Source organism: Elephantulus edwardii, unplaced genomic scaffold (assembly GCF_000299155.1).
Source record: "Elephantulus edwardii isolate Elephantulus edwardi_28Jun2011 unplaced genomic scaffold, EleEdw1.0 scaffold00028, whole genome shotgun sequence".
Taxonomy (NCBI): domain Eukaryota; kingdom Metazoa; phylum Chordata; class Mammalia; order Macroscelidea; family Macroscelididae; genus Elephantulus; species Elephantulus edwardii.
Window position 1 is genome coordinate 3,754,947 of NW_006399778.1, and position 20,961 is coordinate 3,775,907.

Below are 20,961 nucleotides of genomic sequence, written 5' to 3' on the forward strand. Positions count from 1 at the left end.
CCAACCGTTCTTGACTCAGAGCCATGCTGCTCCCCCCACCTTCTAACTACTAATTTCCCCTCCCTCACAAAAGTCTCCGGATCCCACGCCTCTCTGTACCCCAGCTGTATCAGACTCCAGCATCAACCTGAGTCACTCTGGGACCAGAGGTTGCACTGGAAGGTGGGGGGTGGGCGGCCTTGAATAGTCCTTGGGGGACAGCATGTTCCAGCCAATGAGCTGGTCACGGGAGTTTCCAAAGCAGCTAGGCCACCAAAGCAGGAAAACACCTGACACCCTGGACCTGGGTTGGACCCACCACCCCCACCTTTCTGGAGCTGCCCCTCCCCCAGGCAAGCCGAGTCTCCCCTCCCCCATGCAGCTGCTGGGAGGGTATTTATAGTTTGAGCTTGAGGGTGCAAGGACATGCTTTTTATTTCGGAAGTGATAATTCCAGTTCCAGGTGGGTGAACCCAGGAGAACCCAGCGTCCTCTCCTCCACTAACCATCACTGACAGGGCGCTCTGGGCAGCCCCTGCGCCCAACCAGCCCACCTACAAAGGGCCTTTTTTTTACTGAGTCTCAAATGTTCAAGGGGAGGGGGGAAAACTTCAGATTCCTTAGACTTTAGGGTGCATACACTTCCACGTTGGCTGCCCACCCCCTGACCCGGAGGTGTGAGAAATGCTCTTTCTAGAGTGCGGTGTGGCGCTCCCTCTAGTGGTCCACAGCGGTAATGTAGGGAGGCCGGCGGAACATCCGTGTTCTCTTTGCTCACACCTTGAGAAATGGAATCCCAGATATTGGCCTGCCATGGTTGTTTATGCTCCTTCACTGGGGCGCAAGGATTGTGTTAATAGCCCAGCTGTCTGCAAGCAGTTATCTACCTCTAAGAACCCTGATAAGGCTGTAAACAAGGGTTGTGTCCTCCCATCCACATTCCACCATCAAGAGCCAGGTACTGCATTGAAGCCGATGAGGGAGAGAATAGTTTAAAATTAATATATTTCAGAGCATTATGATTATCATAAGAGTCCGGAATGAGGGTTGCAGAGTGGAGTATACTTGGTGTGGGGGTGGGGATGTGTGGGGTGGGGGAGGGGATTGTGTACAAATGAAGGAGTTTGTCTTTTGCTTTTCAAGGAGAGGAGCGAACTGGGGGTAGAGGTGGAGGGGGGGGTGGGGAGAAAAGTGCAACAATGAATGAATGGAATTCCAAAATCTCTGTAGATGTTCATTGAAATTAATAATAACAATAAAAAAATTGAAAAAGAAAAAAAAAGAGCCAGGCATATAGTAAGTAAGCGGCAAATTTTGTGACACCTATTTATTCGTCAAATATTTATCATGCACTTGCATGTTCAGGGTGAAGAGGACGAGGCCTAGTCCTCGCGCTCACAGGTCAGTCAGTCCTGGGCCCTGCCAGCCTGAACACTCAAGGCAGAGCCTGGCTCCATCCGGGGTCCATGCCGTTGTTGTTAGGCAATTTTGATTCATGACGACCCTATGTACAACAGATACCCCGCCGGACCCCCGCACAATCCCCACAGTGCATTAACCACGTGATGCAGTCACTCCTTGAGAGTCTTTCTCTCCTTGGCTGAACCTTCTCCATCCTTCCAAGCATGGTGTCCCTTCTAAACACTGGGACCTCCTGATTACATGCCCAAAGTTTGTAAGACAAAGTCTTACTACTTTTGCATCTAAGGGACACTCTGGTTATACTTCTTCCAACCCAGACTTGTCCAGGTGGGAATAGGGGGTCAGGTAAGTCCCTGGAGGAGATGAAGACCTGAAAAACAAGTAGATGTTGGTTGACTAGAAAACTCACTGCCATCAAGCGAGGTTATAAATCAAAAGGGAGGAGATTTGCCTATCTTTCTCCAACAGAGATGCTTAGCAGGTTCTAACAGTGAGAAAGGTGTGGCCTTGGGCTTAGCCAGGCAATTCTCTGCAGACTATGCCACCTACGCTCACTAGCTCAGTAAAAAAGCAGAGGAGGAAGAAGAAAAGGTTCTGGCAAAGGGATCTGCATGTGTAAAGGCCCGGAGCAAGTGTAATGCCTGCAGAGGCTTTGGAAGAGGGAAGAGCTGGCCTTCCTCTTCAAGGATGGAGCCCTGTGGCTGTAACTGGCTAGCCAGGATCTGACTTTTAACTAACTCTAGGGTAGGTGCAGTGTCTCCTAAGAACAGAACTGTGGTCTCCACTTGCCAGTTCTAGGGCTTCTCCAGGCTGCGGTACTTCTTGCGCAACACAGATACTGGATCCTTGAAAAGCACTGGGTCCAGACGGAGGTGAGAGGACACCAGGGGCATGTGGCCGAACCCTGCAGCCATCAGATTGATGCAGTTCCGATCAGGACGTTGCAGCTCTGGCTCCGGGCCTCCAGATGTCTATAAGAGGGGCAAGAGAAATGCAGTGAAAAGGCGGGCTCATGTGTTTTTCCCTCTCCTTTACCACATGTGCACACACACCCCTCAGCAAGGCCCTGGGTTACCTGAGAGGGAATGCTCCCTCTCTCCCTTCCCTCTCCATCCTCTCTTAGCCAGTGCTGGCCCCTTTCACCCTCCTTACCAGTGAAGGTCTAGCTTCCTGATGCTGCTTCCCAGGCAGCACCTTGATAGGAGGCAGCTTGGTTACTGCCGCTACCAGGAAGTTCATCAGGACGTCCACACAGGTGGGTGCCTCATCTGCCAAGGTCCTTAGAGCTTTGGGCAGGAAGTGAGTGAACAGAGTGTGGTAATACCTGGACAAACGAGGAGGACAGAGAGAGGCTGCAGCAGCTAACTTCACCCCAAGTCCTGTTCTTTCTCTCACCCCAACCCTCCCTGTTTCCCTTTGACCCTATCCTCATTGCTCTTTTCTGAACTGCCTCAGGGCCCTCCATCTCCAGCAAGAAGATCTCTCCAATGTGCCAGCTTGTGTCCACTCTGTGGCATGCAGTGCCCCTTATCCCCTCCCTTACAGTTCCTTGAGATCCCGACCACTGTGCTGAATTCTGGACTCCAATGGAGCCAGATTAATGAAGTTCATCAGACACGGCAGCTGAAAACTTAGCTTCAGGAATGCTGAATGGTGGATTGGCCAGCTGATGCCTCACTTCTCACAAACCCATACAGCAGCTGGTCTCACTGTGCAGATGCCAAGGGGTATGCTTCACTCTGTGCCGTGCTCTCTGGAAAGTGCCTGGTTACCTCCTGAAGAGGCCCCAGGTTACGTATATTTCTTTTCAACTTGTATAAAGAACCCCTTAGAGAATCTGAGAGGCCCTCTGGAATTCAGTCCCCATCCTATTTCTTATTGAGCTTTTAAAGACCTATGTTAATCCCCAACTCACCATGCACACATTTAAAACTCATCAGGGTCATTCTATTGTCACCCCCTCCCTGAATCACCATCATCAGACCATGGCCACTGTTCACCCCCTCTGCACTACCCTACTTATAAGAATAACTCTCGCTACCACTTGTTGAACTGTGTGGCAGGGATTTACACGCATTCCCATTTGGATTATCACACCAGTCATGTGAGGCAAACAGATCTTATTTTACAGGGGAGGGAAAAGGCTCAAGAGAGGAGAGAAGGCCTGCCCAGGACCACACAATTTGGATCTCTGGACTCTAAACTCATGGCTGTGTTCACCTCATTCCACCCTGCTCCTGGTTCAGGAAGGGGGCTTGTTGTCCCTGTACCAGGGCCCGTGCTATACCTATGGTAGAAGGCAGCGGAGGTGAGAACCATGGAGAATTCATTGGCCTTCTCGGCAGTGTAGCCCCAGCCACCCTGGGCCTCGTCCCAGAAGTGGCTCCAAGTCAGAAAGCCCACCATCCGCTCCGGGAAGCTCAGCCACACCAAAAAGGCAAAGTCCACCTAAGGAGGGATTCAAGTAAGATGTGAGGAAAGACTTACCATGCAACCAGGATCATCTAGAGATACAGACGCAAGGCCTGCCTGCCTGAGGGACACAGGGGACAAGAGAAGGTAGCCATGACTCTGGAACCAGCTAAAGGTATAGCATGAAAGCGATGACAGGAAGGCAGAAAGGACTCTTAAGGGGGTATTTCTGGCTGAGACACACTAAAAAAATGGTCCCAAGGTCTGTGACAGCCCATGTGAGATTTCTAGTGAGGAGACTGGTTGGCATGGTGGGGTGGTTTTGGAAGCCAGAGGCTGGACGTCTTGATCCCTGGTCCTCCTGGCTCTAGGAAACCCTGAAGCTGAGAGGACCTTCTGGTCCTTCCCCATACACACTGGGCTTGGACCCAGCTCTCACCTCACTTGTGGAGAGACTGTTGTGGGCATCGAGGCTGATGATGGCATCAGTACTGATGGTGCTCTGTGGGAGGAAGCGATCGCTGGCCTGCAGGGGAGCGCAGAGAGGACCACCCGGCTGTAGGACTCCTCCTTGGCCTTCCACAGCCAAACATGAGTGGCCACTGACTAGGAACCCCTGAAGGGGTGGTGTGGAGGAAAGAGCTATGGACAGCAGAAAGCCTGGGAGCTGGGTAAAAGGGCATTTGGTCTCTGGGTAAGATGGACAGTTGACCTCTGGTCCTTCTGGTTTTGACACCTCGAAATGTCTCCATTGCCTCATTGACACAGAAGCACTGGGAAGGGTTGTCAAACATCCTTTCGTATGAAAGAAACAGAAAGACGAGCCAGCCCAGGACCATCAAGCCCACCCTGGTCTGTTTCTTAGAAGCCAGCTTTGACGAAAGATATTAGACCCACAGCTGAAACATACTACCCAATTTCTTCAGAGCCAACTTGAAGTCCAGCCTTAGTTCTGACCCACACAAGCACCCCTCCACCCCCTCCCTAACCCTCACCTTCCTGTGTCCCTCAATGACTGTCAAGGGGATGGCTGTCTCGGGCCACTGCCCCCTGGGTGGGGGTGGCCTCTCACTGCTCCAGAGAACCAAGATCTAGGAAGAAAGAGGGGTGGTGCTGAAGACAGGGTTGAGGGCTGGAACAGGAGGGGGTCCCAGGAGTGTGCTTTTCTCAGGTGGATGAAGTAGGCAAACAGCAGTATATGTGCATATTGAGGAGATTCTTTTATTGCTGCTCTGTCTTGCTCTCTGAGCTTCTGTCCAGATGAGGGTGGCCACCTGAGGTTAGTAGCCCTTAGCCTGCAGCCCTGCCTGTCTTCCCTCCCTCCTACCTGCTGTTCCCTTGACTGTGTGTGGAACCTCACCACCTGCACCCTGGTTATGCGGACAGCTTCCCTCTTCCGTCTGTGCTGTTTTGAGTCTAGCTGCCATCAGGGAAAGTGAGAGTTGACAGTCCATGTGTCAATAAGTGCTACTTGAATCTGAACCCTGCTGGCTGATTCGTTTCCTCCTTTTCTGAGTCCTCTGTTCAGCTCAGGGGCTGGTACTCAGAAAGCAACTGCTGAGTGGTGATGCATAAATGAATGAATGAGTGAATGAAGCTTTATGTTGCCAGCCTCAAACATCTGTTTTTCAGGTGAGCTGCTCTATTTACATTTGGGGGAGAGGAAGAGACTTAGGACTTAAAAAGAAAGGTAGGAAGGGCACTTAGAATTTCTCCCTCTGTCTCCTCCCAAAATATGTAGTATTCTTAGAGTCTAGATGATGTCAGGGGCCTTTCCCTGACTCCTGCTCCCACCCTGGATCCCAGGACGTGAGCTTGCAGAGGCAGACCTGGGCACAGTGCTTCGAGCCTGCCACCGCCTGGATGAGTTTCAGGGGGAAGAGGCCTGAGGCCTCCACTCGGATCAGGGCACTGAACCTGCCCACAGGATGGGAACCTGGGAACGAGAAACAGGCCATCAGCATAGGAGGAGATCTAAATGGGAGGATTAGGAGGTCCAGGAGAGCTGTTGGGGATTCAGGGGGGTCTTGGAAAGGCTCTGAGGAAGATGCTGGGGCAGACATGGAGAGAAATGATAAAAGGATGTTAAGATGGCCCACCGCCAGGGCAGGGCATACCCTGATGAAGGTGGTAGAAAGGGAAGTTCTCGGGGTTCGTGGAAAAAGTAGTCAGGGCCAGTAGTGCTCCTGGGACGCTGTTCCACATCAGGGAGGAGTGGCCAGAGGCTCCAAGGATTCTGTCCTGAATAATCTGAAATGAGAGGGATGTGCAGAGAGGTGGCCAGTGTGACCCTGGTCCTGGGGAGCCCCACACTTTCCTCGTCAGGTTTCAGAGAGGGTTGAAGTAGCATCACCAGGTTCCTGGAGGCAGAGAGGTTCAGCTGCAGAAGCCTATAGGAACACTCACTGCTGGCTCTCCAGGGTTGGCAGGCAACAAGTCATGACATTCTTACCAGAAATCCTCGCCAATGCAGGACCCCAGGCAGCCACCTCTGACCAACTGCAGTAACCACATAAATTGAAATCTATTTGCCACAGCTGTCTCCCCTATACATGAGAAACTGAGGCCCAGACTGGAGAAGGAACAATCTCACAGTCTTACAGCCAAGTCTCAGACTTTCTCTGGAGGCATTTCAAGGGAGAACCCCAAGCAGGAGACAGGGAAGATGAGGTATCTGAAAGAAGTATGGGATGACAAGGAGCCTTCTCACCTCTAGAGTGGTGTGCACAATCTTCTCCAGTGAGGAGAAATAGGCATCCCACAGGAACTGGGTCTGCTGACGCAGGGCAAGCACCTGGGAAGGGGGCATCTCTCGGAGGGCGTCCAGGACCTGGGCACACAGAGAGAGAAGAGGCAAGGAGTCACATCAGGCCCTGATTGATCCTGGATCAGAAACCTGAGCCTGAGACCTGGCCACCAGAGTCTCTTCTCCAGGGCTTCCCAAGTGGCTGGTGGTGGCCACCCCTGGTCAAACCCCAGATGACATGGCAAGTAAGAATTTAGGATCATCCAAGACTCATTAAATGTTACTGAATAACTGTTATAGATAAGGCACATAGAAACCTATGGCTGTTTCTTTATGTGTAAAATGAGGATAGTAGTGTCTCCATTAGGATTGATTGTGAGGGTTGAAAATGAGATAAAATGAGCTATCTAATTCAGCACAGTACCTGGCACATCAGAAAGGCTCATACCTTGTAACTATTGTTATCCATTTCTCTGCCTGTCCTCATGCTCTGTTCTTAGGGGCTTCAAGGCAAGTTCTTGTGCATGTTTTTCAGAACTGGGCAAATTTTGTTTCGTCAGATGGAAAAGTCACTGTATTTTTCTCTCCCACCCAAAATCCCATGGAGGAACTTTATTTGAGTTTTCTGTAAGTTTCCCTTAACTCAAGTCATTGCCATGGAGTCAGAAATGACTCATAGCTGACCCTCTATTGATTTTCGGAGTTTGTAAATGGCATGAGAAAAGATTGTCCATCTTTCTTGGAGCCGCTGGTGGATTTGCACCTGCAGAGAGGCACAGCCTTTCGGTTAGAAGGATAACGTACAGACTGTACCACTAGAGGGCATTTAAGCATTCATGAACGAGTGAAGAGGGCTCATAGTGATTTTCAAGTCTAACTTATCCACTTGTGCATATAGGAAACCAAGGCTGAAAGATCAGGACCTGCTCTAGGCCATAGAGTTCTAGAACCCTACACTCCTGGCTTCCAATGGGAAGGAGCTCATGCCTGTGAACTCTCAGGAGTTTCCAATCTCTGCCTGATTCCATGATAGACACGTGGGGACAAGTTCATCAGTACGCGTGGATGTTCGCGTGGATGAGGGACAGGACAAAGGCAGAGGCCAACCTTGGAGCTAGAATCCTGAAGACCCTCCCACTTTTTGCATCCAGTCCCCATGGGCAGGGCCCTGAGCTACCTGTGATAGGAGCCTCTTGTCAGCTATAATGGCAGCCTTGGTCCAGTCGATGACCTCGGAGAAAGGCAATTCCCAGCGAGGGCTGAGAAGCACGGGGATGCAGCCAGCCTGGGGGAGAGGGGTTTAACTGGGGTGCCCAGTCCCATTCTGCACATACCCCCGCCCTGCACCTTGAAGCCAATAACTGCTGCTGTGGGGGGCAAGAGGCAAAATGGAGAGGAAAATGGTTGTTCTGCTCTCCCTTGGGTAGGGTGGGGTTGTGCTTGCAGAAGGTTGTGTATAAGACCCCGAGTAAGGGAGTGCACAGCTCATGGCCCTGCCCATTGACCTGGGTCCAGGTGAGCCACCGGCTCCCGAGTGTGGGGGATAGGAAGAAGGATGTTCAAGTTGGGGTTGTACCTGTAGGGCTTGGAGAAAACGTAAGGCGTCGGAGCGGCAGCCTGGGATGAGGCAGAAGGTGGCGTTGGGCAGCGTTGCCCTGGGGTGGCTCCTACGGAGGCACATGAGGGGCTCCTGCACACATGAGGTCTGAGATAACAGCCCTCCACCCCTACATGCGGGCTGGCTCCTGCCTCCCTCAATGGCCCCGCAGCACCCAACACTTTTAAATCCTGACTATGCAAGCTCCCGACATGTTTTCATAGATAGGGAAACCCCCAGCCTCACACCCGCCTCACCGTGAGCCTCTCACCCGCGCCCCTGTGAGCCTCAAACCCGTCCCACAGTGAGCCTCTCGCCCGCCCCACCGTGAGCATCACCGTGAGCACCACCGTGAGCACCACCGTGAGCACCACAGTGAGCCTCACGCCCGCGCCACCGTGAGCATCACTGGGAGTCTCACTCCCGCGCCACCATGAGCACCACCGTGAGCACCACCGTGAGCCTCACGCCTGCGCCACCGTGAGCTCTGCACATGGGTTCTAGTTCTGGGTCTGCCCGTAGTGGCCTTAGAGACTTCCCTTCCCTTCCCTTCACTGCAAAATGGAGCATTAGACCTGACATTTATATATCTATGGAAAATAGCACCTATAACACTCACATTGAAATTACTCCCCTATCCAAACTCTGAAACCCATCTTTCAGATAATTTCAACCATAACATCAGTTCAGAATGACAAGTCAAGTTCTATAATTGTTTACTTAGCATATTATGACATCAGAGTTACGACTGTACTTTCTTTACTTTCACGGATGAAAACTGGTCTGTAAGGGGCTTAAAGTCATATATTCTCCACGCCGCCTCCCCTAGTTTCTTCTTTTTCTATACTCAGCAGAACAAGATCCCAGTCTGCCTTGACCAAGGAGGCTCTCAAATATAGACGTATTCATTCTAACTTGCTGAACGAGCTCTCACAGCTGGTGATGGAAACAGCCATGGTTTCCAAGCACCACTCAGTGGCGCCCCCTTCCAGCCACACCGATAGTCTCTGCTTGTTTGACTTGGACATGCTGAGGTTACCCTCCCACCACTCTGCCACACACAGTCTCTGGCACCCCTCACCTGAGTGGCCTCCACCCTCTGCCTGCCCCCACCCCACAGCCCAGGCCATGAAAGACTTCTCTGTCATGAGGTGGGCTGGGCCCCCAGCCTGGAACCACACAGGAAGCTGCTGGCCAGAGGCCCCCTAGTCCAGGACAAACCTTCTCTGTTCCTCTCACCCCCACCCCTCAGCCTCAGGGCCACACTCAGGCTGTGTGTGCCTGTAGGGGGAAGGGCAGGAATCACACTGTTGGTGGGAGTGTAAAATGGTACAACCATTATGGAAGGCAGTATGGTGCTTTCTCAAAAAGTTGCAAATAGAGATATCATTTGACCCAGCAATTCCACTACTGGGAATAAACCTCCAAAAAAACATAACTGCCACCCAAGCAGATATATGCACACCCATGTTAATTTCAGCTTTGTTCACAATAGCAAGGAGTTGGAAACAACCTAAGTGCCCATCAACAAACAAATGGATAGAGAAGCTGTGGTATATTCGCACAATGGAATACTATGCTGCATTGAAAAACAAGGAACTCATGCAATATTATTCAAAATGGGTGACCCTGGAGGACATTATGATGAGTTTAGTATCTCAGTCACAAAAGGACAAATACTGCATAGTGCCACTGTTGTAAAACAGGACTGACCTCGGGGTTGTGGGGAGATTGAGAAAGATGGGTTCAATAATGTATACTGCATTGAAACAGATGAGGGAGAAAATTGTTTAAAAGGGATATGTGATTAGGTATTTTTGTCATGACAGGAGTCCAGAGCAAAGGGTGCATAGTGGAGTGGACCTGGAGGGGAGGGATTGTAAAACAATGGAAAAATTTTTCTTTTACTTTTCCAAGAGAGTAGTGTACTGGGAGAGAGGGTTGGAAGGGGAGAAAAGTGCAACAATGAATGAATGGAAATCCAAAGTCTCTGTAAATTTTCAATAATAATAATAATAATAAAAATTTTAAAAAGAAGGAAAAAAAGAGCCCATCATCACCTGTCTGTGACAGTCTCTCGCTTAATTCCATAGATCACAATAGAACTTCCCCATAGAAGCTAGTTGTAATATATTTTTCTGGCAGATTTGCTGGTGGGTTTGAATTGCCAGCCTTTTGCTTAGCAGTTGAGCTCTTAACTGCACCATTAGGCCTCTAAGAGACTGAAAACCACTAATGTTAAGGCTTCAAAATGTCAGAGACACAAAAACTGTTGACCAAACTGCACCTCTCAGCCCTCATTGACTTCGCTTGCCCTCTCTTCTACGCCTTAGTTATTGCTAGGTGCCATCGAGTTGACTATGACTCATTCAACACTATCAACAATGGGTCTAAACTTTGCCCCACCTGTGTCTTCCTCACCACCCCTGTAAACTTAAGTCCATTGCTACAGTCACTGTGTCAATCCATTTCCTTGAAGGTCTTCCTCTCTTTGGCTGACCCTCCACCTTTCCAAGCATGATGTCCTTTTCCAAGAAATGGCCCTTTCTAACAACATGCCAAAATATGTGAGACAAAGCTTTACCATCCTTGCCTCCAAGGAGCACCCTGGCTGCACCTTCTCCCTGACATATGTGTTTGTGTTTTTGGAAGTCTGTGGGATATTTAATACACTAACACTAGAACTCACAGGCATCAATTCTTCAGTCAGTCTTAGTCTATGACTTAATATATACTTTTTTTCTCTGCCTGGAATGCTCTTCCCTGCCTTGTTCTCCTTAGGCACTTCGCCTACTGAAGTTAACATCTGTGCACAAACATCATCTCATCTGAGAAGCCCTCCTTGATTACTCCTTCTGCTGCGTGTTCGTAGCATTTGTGTTCACTGTAATAGTGACTTAAGGTCAGATTTATTTTTTATCGCCATGAATTTTGCTCTAAGCATTGTTTTCAGAGCTTTGCTCCCATTGCCTCACTATTCTTACACCAACCAGAAGAGATGAGATGTATATACTGTTATCCCATTTAACAGATGAAGACACTGAGCCTCTTACATGGAAGTCAGGTAGGCAACTCGACTTAACAATGTATATTATAACCACTGACTCATTTGTTTCTCCTATAAGATTGAGCTGCTTGAGAGCAGAGGCTGTGCCTCCCTCATCTCCACATCCCCGGGGCGTAGCAGAATGCCTGGTTCAGTGGGTAATAAATGGAAAAATGCTGCAGGAGGCAAGATGAAGAAAGACCCAGGGTCAGTGGCTAGAAATGCTCAAAAGGTGCTTTGCAGTACCAATTTTAGTAGTGGGGCTATCTGCAAATGGGTAGCCTCAGTAGGTGGTGAGTTCCCCAACAGTGAAAGCAAGCAAGCAGAAGATAGATGATTACTGATGGGGATGGGTGTTATAGAGGGTATTTGTACATTGTGTGGTAACCACTGATGTAGTCTTAGGAATCTATCGCCACGTGGGCTACCGGTGCTAAAGGTGGGGGTCAGCATCACAATGGCCTCATGACTCTAGTGAGGTCTGGCCACAGGCACCTTGAGTTTCATGAGCTATTTTGTCATTAATTTTTTAAATTGTATTTTTAACTATGTTGGTATAAAGACAAGACTTTTAATGTTACAGGGTAAAACATCTTCTGGCTGAAAGTTGTTTTCCTCACTTGGAAAGAAAGGAAAACATTTTCATGGTCCCCAAAAGTCTCATGTTCCCTAGGCTTCGTACTTAATGATATGGACAGGGAGACTTTAAAACATGCATTGAATTTATGTGCCGAAAAATGGGGAGGGGGAGGAGAACATGCATGCTTATTACTTATACAAACACAGAATATCTCAGAAAAGAAGCACAAAAACCTGTGTGTTTACCTCCGGAAGGAGAACTGGGTGGCCAGGAGGCAGGCTGGGAGGGAGACTTTTTACTGTATACCCTTTTGTACCTTGTGAATTTGGTACCATTTGAATGAATTACCTGTTTATAAACATGAATAAGGAACATTTTCAATGGGTGGGGACTTCAATGCAACAGGAGCCTATTCAACCTAGATGGAAAACTTGGGCTTTGGAAGGAGTCAGACAGAGTCTGATGCCAGCTCCACAGCCTCCAGTGAGTGGTCTGGTTAGGAGTGAGTAGGGCTATGCTGGATGGATGGACAATCTTATCCCCTTTCTAGCCTCACTTTCCTACTTCTTGAAGCGACATTAAGGCCTTTCTTGAAGAGAACTTGAAAGGATCAGCTTGCTCTTAATGGATTCTGCCTCATCATGACCCTGTAAGGTTACTGCCCTGGAGGGTTTCTAAGGCTGTCATTTTATGAAAGCAGACTGACACATCTTTTTCCAAGAGTGGCTGGCAGATTTGAACTACCCACCTTTCAATTTGTAGCCCAGAACTTAATCCACTGCACCATAAGGGTTCCTTGACTTATGTCAAGTGCCTGGCTAAGAAACTGGCCCTGGACAGGCTTCTCCCCTCCCCTTTCCCATCAGTGACAGGCCAGTGAATTGTGTCCTTGGAAGCGACTGAATTGCCTCTTTCTCAGGCCAGTTCGTGTGTAGTCAGGCCACCTCCCTGACACTGGTCCTGAGGTTGTAGGGCTCTTTTGCTCTCTCTGTCCCTGTACCGGCTATCTTTCTGACTCAGGTAGCTTCTTGGCACTTCAGAAAAACAGAGGCTCATGCTGCTTCAGAGATTACAATTTCTGTTACTGGAGGTAGGCTGAGGTCAAGGGTAGAACTCTTTGAAATTCAGAGGATGACTAGAAGCTCCCCACAACATAAATTTGTCAAAACTATTACCTAGGGGAGGGAGCTCTGATGGCCTAGTGGTAAGGAGTTACATTGCCAACCCAAAGGCACACAGTTCAAATCCACAAGTTGCTCCTCAGGAGAAAGATGGGCAATCTCCTCCCATGCAGTTTATAACCTCTGAAAACCTGCTGGAGGTTTAGCTATGAGTTGAGTCCAACTCAATGCTACATAACAACAACAGCAACAACAACACTACCCATGGGAGGCTCGAGGTGATTAGAAAACCTGACCAATGCTAACCAATTTTAGATCAATCTGTAGACATTTAGTTGTCATTCAGAGGCATATCTAGGTGAGGTGGGTATGGCACCTGCCCCAGGTGCACCCTGATAGGGGCATCAATGAACAGTTTCCATTCATCATGGCAGTTTCCATGGCTAGTTGTGAGAGATCATTCAGCAAGTTAAAACTGATTTCAAAGGCGTTATTTTCCATAGATAGGGAACTCTGCTGGCATAATAGGTAGAGAGCGGTGCAGCCAACCCAAAAGCCACACCTATTTGCGCTGAGGGAGAAAGATGGGCACTGTCCTCCCCTGAAATTTACAATCTCTGAAGAACCCTTTGGAGCGGTGAATCTCTTCTGACTCAACAACCAAGGAGCCTGGTTGAATAGTAATTAAACGCTCAGCTGGTAGCCCAGAGGTCGACAGTCCAATTCCACCCACAATAAGGTGTTGTTCTTGTTATGGACCCTTGAGTTGCCTACAATGCATAGTGACCCTATGAAGAACAGAGCTGAACCTTGCCCTATCCTGCCACATCCTCAGAATCTCTGCTCTGCTCGAGCCCATCGTTATAGCCACTATGTCAACCCATTTTATTGTAGGTCTTCCTCTCTTTCTCTGACCCTCCAGCTTTCCCAGCATAATGCCTTTTTCCAAGGCCTGGTCCCACCTGACAACATGCCCAAAGTATGTGAGATGTGAAAGACTCTAGTAAAGATCACAGTCCAGAAAACCCTCCGGAACAATTCTACTCAGTCTACAGGAACAAAGACAGCTCAAAGAATTTCTTATAAACAATAAAGTCTAACTGTGTAAGTGCTCAGCTGCTAGCTAACAAAAGGTGAACAGTTCTAATTCACCTAACAGCTCTAAGATTGCAAGCCTAGATATCCTTGTGAGGCCTTTGCGCCTTGCCATATAGGGTTGCTAGGAGTCAAAATCAACTCAGTGGCACAAGGCAGCAACGACATAAATAAAAAAGTGCTGTAGGTAAAAGGCAGGGTGGAGAGGACCATGGTGAATGGAGAATTTGCCACCAAATATCTGTCAGCTGGCAGTGCCTGAGGACAACTCCCAGGAGCCCCACGCAGAGACAGAGAAATGGAGCTTGTTCACATGCAGAATTCCTGGGAGGAAAGTGAAGCTCAGAATAACTTCTGTTGTTCTAGCAGAGAACGGGGAGAAAGGTACCTGAGGGAGGGAACGAGGCAGAATACCAGAGTGACAGGTTCCAACTTGAGCTTGTCCCAGGGGCTAGAGAGGGAAACCTCTGCCCCCGGGGCACAGGACAACCACAGAAGGCTCTGACTAGAATTCCTGTCTGCACAGTCAGCCTTTGGAAACTGCTGACATCCTGGAGATGCAGAATATGTTCAGGGGTTAACTTCACTGTTATCTGAAGTGTGTCATCAACTGGCCATGGTGGAGAGATGTTTCAGAACACATTTTTCATGTCCTACAGGCTCCCATGCTCCTTATATAGCTAGCATTCAGGCACTGTCAACAGGCAGGAAGTTCTCCTTTAGGCCTGACATAAGTCATGCTTACTAGATACAGTGGCAACTTCCATCTGTGACCAGTTACTAATCTCAAAGCCCCTCTGAGTCATCAAACCAGGCTGACTGCAGGCTCTCAAAACTCAGAATTCTAATTCTGGGCTCAAGTACTGGCTCTGCTCTTTCTAACTGTGTGGTCTGAGACCAGTTACTTTAACCTCTCTGAACTTTAGTGTCTGGCATACAAATTCTTATTATCATTATTATTTTAAAAAGTCATTTATAAAAGAGTAGACATTATCCAAACACACATTAAATAATATGTAGATCAAAGAAAGAGGAGTTGGAATGAGGGAAAGGAAGATAGTAGGAATGAGTCCAATTTTATGTTTTTAAAGAACTCCAAGGGAGAATTCCAAAACCTGCCTTTGACTTTCCTTGTATCATTTCACAGTCTTGGTGGAAATGCTTTCTATAGTCTAACCTGAGTTTCTCTTGCTGCAGCTGCAGCTTGCATTTGCCCAGATCAATTGACTCTCCCATCTTGGTCCTGTCCTCTGGGTTCCTTCCTGTCACATCCCCCCTCCCACTCCAACCTTCAAAGGGGAAAGTCCACTTACTGGTCAGCTCCAGGATTCTTCTCACAACGCCCATCCCAGAGGCAGGCAGAGAAGTTGGTGCCCACTGTGCGCCACCCATCTCTCTCCTCTGCCAGGGCAAGCAGGGTCTCCCTTGGGTGGGGGCTGTGCTGCTGCAGCTGGCCAGGAACCCCACCTCGAAATGGGTGACCTTCGAGGACAAGTGGGAGTGCCACGTCATACCCAGGCCGAAATGTGTCCACTGTGGGGCTGGTCTCAGCCACCATGGCCTGTCCTAGCTGGAAGGTCTTGGGCAAGGAGTCTAGGTGGAGACTGAGGACCAGATGGTTCTTGCCCCCGTTCCATTGAGGAGGCACCAGACTAGGCTTTTCAGCCAGAGTGTCCAGGCTGAGGAAGAGGAGGAGGCAGGCCTCACTGGGGCTGGATGTGTGGTAGCGGGAGCCCTCAATGGAAGCCAGGATCTTGCGATGAGTCTCAGAGACTGGTCCAGCCGCTGGGTACACAAACACCTTGAGATCACCAACCCTGCACTGGGAAGTGTCAAAGCAAGTTGCCCAGTTGCAGCGAGTGCCACAGCCACGAGGGGCCTGAGAAGGTAGAGGGGCATCTTCTGGGAACTCTCCAGGCTGGGAGAAACTCTGCAGGAGCTCTCTATCCAGCCATCGGGGCCAACCTCGAGGAGCCCCTGGCAGAGGTCTGTGGGGCACTGCCAGATGGAGAAGTGGGGGGATCCGCAGGAGGACGAGGAGGAGCCAGGAGGCTGACAGCGCCAGCCAGAGGGACTTTCTTCTCCACGACAGCATGTGGCCCCCCACGGCCTGGGTTGAGGGGTACCTGCAGACCTCAGGCAGGAGACAGGAAGAGCAGGGGCCCAAGGCTGGTTAGCTGTTGCTGGGATCAGTCTTCTAGTCCTGTGCCCTCCAGAAGACCAACGCCAAACACAAAGTGGCCAGGTAGGACGCAGCTTCCTGTGGTCAGCACTCTGCTCACTGGCCTTTGGAGAGTCAGGCCAGCCTCTGCCCTCGGTGTAGGGCCCCCCTTTCCTGGGCACTGGTCAGGCTGATATGACCCCTGTCCAGACTGGAAGGCCGTGGCCTTCTGCTTTCCTGGCTGCACCCCCTGACTTTGCCCTCGTTCCTGAGAAGGATGGTTTGCCAGGCCATGAGGTCCCTATGAGGGCTCTCTAGGGAGAAGGCTTGGTCAGGGTGCAGGGCTCTCCTGCCTACCCCTGTCCGGGCAATCCTGGCCACCCGTGTTCCTGCTGGCAGACACCCCTAGGCTTTGGGCGCTGAGGCTGGAGCTATAATTAGATCCTGTACTCCATGAGGGCCACCAGAGCCAGCTGAGGTCAGGGCCTGGGTACAGCTGGTGCCCCCTGCCTGGAAGGGGCGAGAAGGGCTCTGAGTCCCAGTCCTCTTCTTGCCTCTGCCCTGTTTTGGGCAGTACAACCTCAGCCCCTTCTCGCCTCACCTCCAACAGCTAGCCCTGCACCCTCTGGCCTGGAGCTATCTCAGAGCAGTGGCCGGGTCCCGCCCCAGCTCCTGTCCCAAAGTCCCTTGTCCCTGCCAGCGACTCCACAGGCTGCCTCTCCAAGCGGCATCTGGCGGGTCTGCAGCCCTTTCCCAGCGCAGCTTGGCTCCGCCCCTGCCATCCCCGATTGGCTTCCAGCTAGGAGGCAAGGTCTCTACTTAACTACTTCCAAACCAGTTCCCTTGATTGTTCAATATTAATATCTATCCAGCATTTATCAGAACGGCCACAGCCTCAGCTTCTCTGAATTCCCACAGCAGTCCTCCCAGGCAGAGATTTATTCGAGTTCTTTTTGGCACATACACAAAGTGGCATTCACAGAGGGAATGGAATCTTCTTAAGGTGACCCGGCGAAGTTGTGGTGTGGAGACTTGAACCCTGAGCTCCTGACCCTCCTTCTTAGAACTTTCCACTGACCACCCTGCTGGGTATGTGCATGTGCGGTAACTACATATCTACAACCCAACAGAAGAGAGAAAGTCAGTGGATGAGATAAATAAAGAGGAAAAATAAAGTTCCCTGAGGGGCTAGGAAAGGTTCCTCAATTGCCCCCAGTACGGGTCCCCTCCTCCTTCAGCTCTTCCACTCATCTGGCTCTAGCCTTTCTTTAATAAAATCTTTATTGTATATTGGTTTACTTACAAAGTTCGTATACATTGTTTTTCACACCAGATCTTTCCCATTTCCTTTACCCACTCCTCCCTCCACCCAACAAATTGTGTGACTCTTTGTTTACCCCCCCTCCTGCCCATCTTCACCCCTCTGCTCCCTCCCTCCTCCCCTTGGATCCTTATACACAATAATGTATGTTTTACAATAATGGTTTTATACAGTTTTGACCTCATGGGACTTGCTTAGTTCAGTTAGAATAATGCTCTCCAGTCCCTCTCAAGTTATGTGCCATCAAGTCACCTGCAATTCATAGCGACCCTATGTACAACAGCTCTGAACCCTGCTCTATCCTGACCCAACCTCATTGTCTCTGACACAACTACCCCTATTAACCCAGTCCCTGAGTCAATCCATCTCATTGAGGGTCTTCCTCTCTTGTGCTGTCTTTCCACCCTACTAAGCATAATGTTCCTCTTCGAGGACATGTCTCCTCCTTGCAACATGCCTAAAGTATGGCAGATGAAGCTTCAGAATCCTTGCCTCCAAGGAGCAGCCTGGTTTCATTCTCTAGGTGAAACCTAGAACAACCTGGTTATTCTCCTAGCTGTCTATGGTATATTCAACACTCTTCTCCAGCACCACAGCTCAAAGGCATCAATTCTATCTTCCCTAGTCATTGTCCAGCTTTCTGATGCATAGCGTGTAATTGCAAAGACCATGGCCCAGATCAGGCGCACCTTAGTATCCAGACGGACATTGTTGCTCTTCAGTACTCTGGAGTGGTCTCTGACAGCAGATTTTCCCCAATGCAATTCATCTTCTGGTTTCCTGGCTGTGGGTACTAAGAGTACTGATTGTGGAGCCAAGCAAACTGAACCTGTTAATAATCTCAAACGTGTCACCATCTATCATGATGCTGCCAATTGGCCCAGTGGTTAGAAACTTTGTTTTCTTGATGTTGAGTTTTAATCCATATTGAAGGCTGCAGTTCTTGACCTTCTGTAGCAAGTGCTTCATGCCTCCTCAGTTTCAGCAAACAGGGTTGTGTCATCTGCTTAATGCAGGTTGTTGATGACTTTTCCTCCAATCTTAATGCCACATTCCTCCTCATAGAGCCCAGCCTCCTGGATGATCTATCTGTTCTGCATATAGATAAAAAAGGTATGGAGATAGGACGCATCCCTTGCATACACCCTTCCCAATTTTAAACCATGCAGTGTTTCTTTACTCTGTTCTGACAACTGCCTTCTGGTCCAAGTATAGGTTTCACATAAGCACAATCAAGTGTTCTGGGATTCCCATTCTTTTCAGAGTTTGTTGTGATCCACACAATCAAATGGCTTTGCATAGTCAATGAAACACAGATATACATTCCTCTGGTACTCTCTGCTTTCAGCCAAGATCCATCTAACATTATCTATAATATTCCTAGTATCATCATTTCTTCTAAACCCAGTTTACATGTCTGGCAGTTCTCTGTTGATGTGCTTTTTGGGTAATTTTCAGCATAATCTTGCTTGCATATGATATTAGTGATATTGTTCGACAGTCAGTTGGCCAGGTGGTTGTCCTCCAGATTTCTAGGCACAACTTGGTGAGTGCATTCAAGGCAGCAGCTGTTTTTTTAAATATGCCACTTGGTATTCCATTAATTCCTGGGGTCTTGTTTTTTGCCAATTCTTTCAGAGCAGCTTGAACTTCTTCTTTCATCACCACAGGCTCTTGCTAGTGAGTTACAAAATCATTGCTCCTGCATGCTGCATGGTATTCTATAATGGGAATGTACCATAATTTCTCAATCCACTCAGTTGTGGCTGGACATTTGGGCTACTGCCATGTTCATGTGATGGTGACTAATGCTGCTATGGACATTGGTGTACAAGTCTTCGTTTGTGTCTCAGTTCTCATTTTCTCTTGGTATATTCCAAGCAGTGAAATAGCTGGGTCATAAGGCATTTCTGTGTGCAGCTTTTTTAGGAAACCCCAACTGCCTTCCAGAGTGGCTGCACCACTTTACAGTCCCACTAACAATGTTCCTATCTCACCATTCTCTTCAACATTTATTACTTGCTGTCCTCTTAAACTTTGCCACTGCTACTGGAGTGAGATGATATCTCCTTGTGTTTTTTATTTGCATCTCTCTTATTTCTAGTGATTTTGTAGCCCTCACCTTTTAGGAACTACTCCTGGCACCTTTCAAGCAGACATACAGGTCTGCCCTTCCCTGGAGCGCTGCAGAAAAGGGCTGAGTGCTCTTTATAGTCATGGTTTAACTTTCTTTTAGTTAGAAAAATTATTTATTTCTGCTCCTTTATACATCCTACTGTTGAGGAAATAGTCTCACACATACACACACACCCCTGAAATAACTGTTTCACCCACTGTGTTGAAAGGTAAAGCACCACAGGTACCGCTGATTGTCTGTAGTTCTCAGCTTACAGAACCGTGATTTAACATTCAAGTTTGGAAATCAGAAATGCCACTGCCAAGAAATATTAAGGGGCTGTGAAAAAATCATTTTATTCAGTATTACAGAATTGAGTATATTTCTTTTAGAAAGGAGAAACTAAGAAAAAAAATCCACTTAATTGTCATTGATATGTCAATGTAGATCAGTAGGGGAAAAATACTGTGGTAAGCTTATCTATGTGATAGTACCAAGAAGAAATTCTAGTCCCAGTTCTCATAAGCTTCCTATGTTTTACAAGATTCTTCCTTCTCATTTGCTTTTTACCCTTTCCCATATTTCATGTTGAAGGTTGGTATAGCCTTTAACAACTTCATCAACATAAGCAAATCCTGTATCCACTGATTTCTCCTCAAAGGGTACTCTAACCCATGAGAGAGCCTGGTAGTTTCATTCTCATGAATAGGCATTAAAAAACCTCAGCAGGACACCAATTCAATGAACAGAAGAAGAAAACTGTTGAGCTTTGGAATGTTTGGTGCATTGGATCAGTTCAGGATTATGAAATGTAAACCTCCCATTGTAAACAAGAAGCTAGGCATGAGCCCTTCCATAATACACTATCCATTTACTCTGTAGGCAAAGAAAGCTACTGGCCTCAGATGTCCATGCTCCTCTGTCACAGAGCCAATGCGTGGAGGTTCCACAATAACATCATCATTTACTCCCCCTGCCCCAGTGATGAGGAAGATACCACCACCAGAGCATGCACCATCATGGCTGCCAGCAATGCACCCAGGGCAGCTTCTTCAGCTTCAGGTTGGAACATTCAAGCACTAAGAACGGGACTTGGTCCAATGTCTCCATGCTGTGGGTAGGGACAGCTCTCCCTGGTAGAGCTGTTATTAGCCATTTGTTCATGATTCTGTGACGGAGACCAAAAAAGGTAATGGAAGAGACACCAGGAACTCCAGTCAGATGAGGGAGGCCCCGTAGAGTTAGGAAGATGTGGGGTTGAACTCTGGCCTTTGTCCCTTCCTGAGGAACCTTGGCCAGTAGTTTGTGCCCACCAGGCAGTTCTTGTTCCACTCCTTGGGAAAGATCTGGCAATTTTAGCTCCTG

General features: G+C 48.8%; 1 protein-coding gene and 1 pseudogene across 1 annotated transcript; both read right to left on the bottom strand.

The window, feature by feature from the left end:
* Nucleotides 1-2,195: 2,195 nt before the first annotated feature.
* Nucleotides 2,196-16,093, bottom strand: EXTL1 (exostosin-like glycosyltransferase 1). Its single transcript, XM_006883496.1, has 11 exons — nucleotides 15,312-16,093; nucleotides 8,136-8,226; nucleotides 7,737-7,844; nucleotides 6,524-6,643; nucleotides 5,931-6,063; nucleotides 5,643-5,749; nucleotides 4,809-4,904; nucleotides 4,253-4,339; nucleotides 3,689-3,849; nucleotides 2,554-2,725; nucleotides 2,196-2,372 (listed from the first exon to the last, which is right to left on the bottom strand). Exons 1-11 carry the CDS (start codon nucleotides 16,091-16,093, stop codon nucleotides 2,196-2,198), a joined length of 2,034 nt encoding a protein of 677 aa, XP_006883558.1.
* Nucleotides 16,094-20,263: 4,170 nt separating this feature from the next.
* On the bottom strand, nucleotides 20,264-20,706 carry LOC102853953 (annotated as a pseudogene).
* Between the last annotated feature and the right edge of the window lie 255 nt (nucleotides 20,707-20,961).

What these genes read in the sequence shown, in the direction of transcription:
- EXTL1 (XM_006883496.1), bottom strand. Translation starts at nt 16,093, where the DNA reads ATGCTGTCGTGGAGAAGAAAGTCCCTCTGGCTGGCGCTGTCAGCCTCC. An exon ending in TTTCTACCACCTTCATCAGG is followed by an intron (nt 5,750 to 5,930) that starts GTATGCCCTGCC and finishes TCTCGTTCCCAG; the next exon opens with GTTCCCATCCTGTGGGCAGG. An exon ending in TCCGCTGCCTTCTACCATAG is followed by an intron (nt 2,726 to 3,688) that starts GTATAGCACGGG and finishes TCGTTTGTCCAG; the next exon opens with GTATTACCACACTCTGTTCA.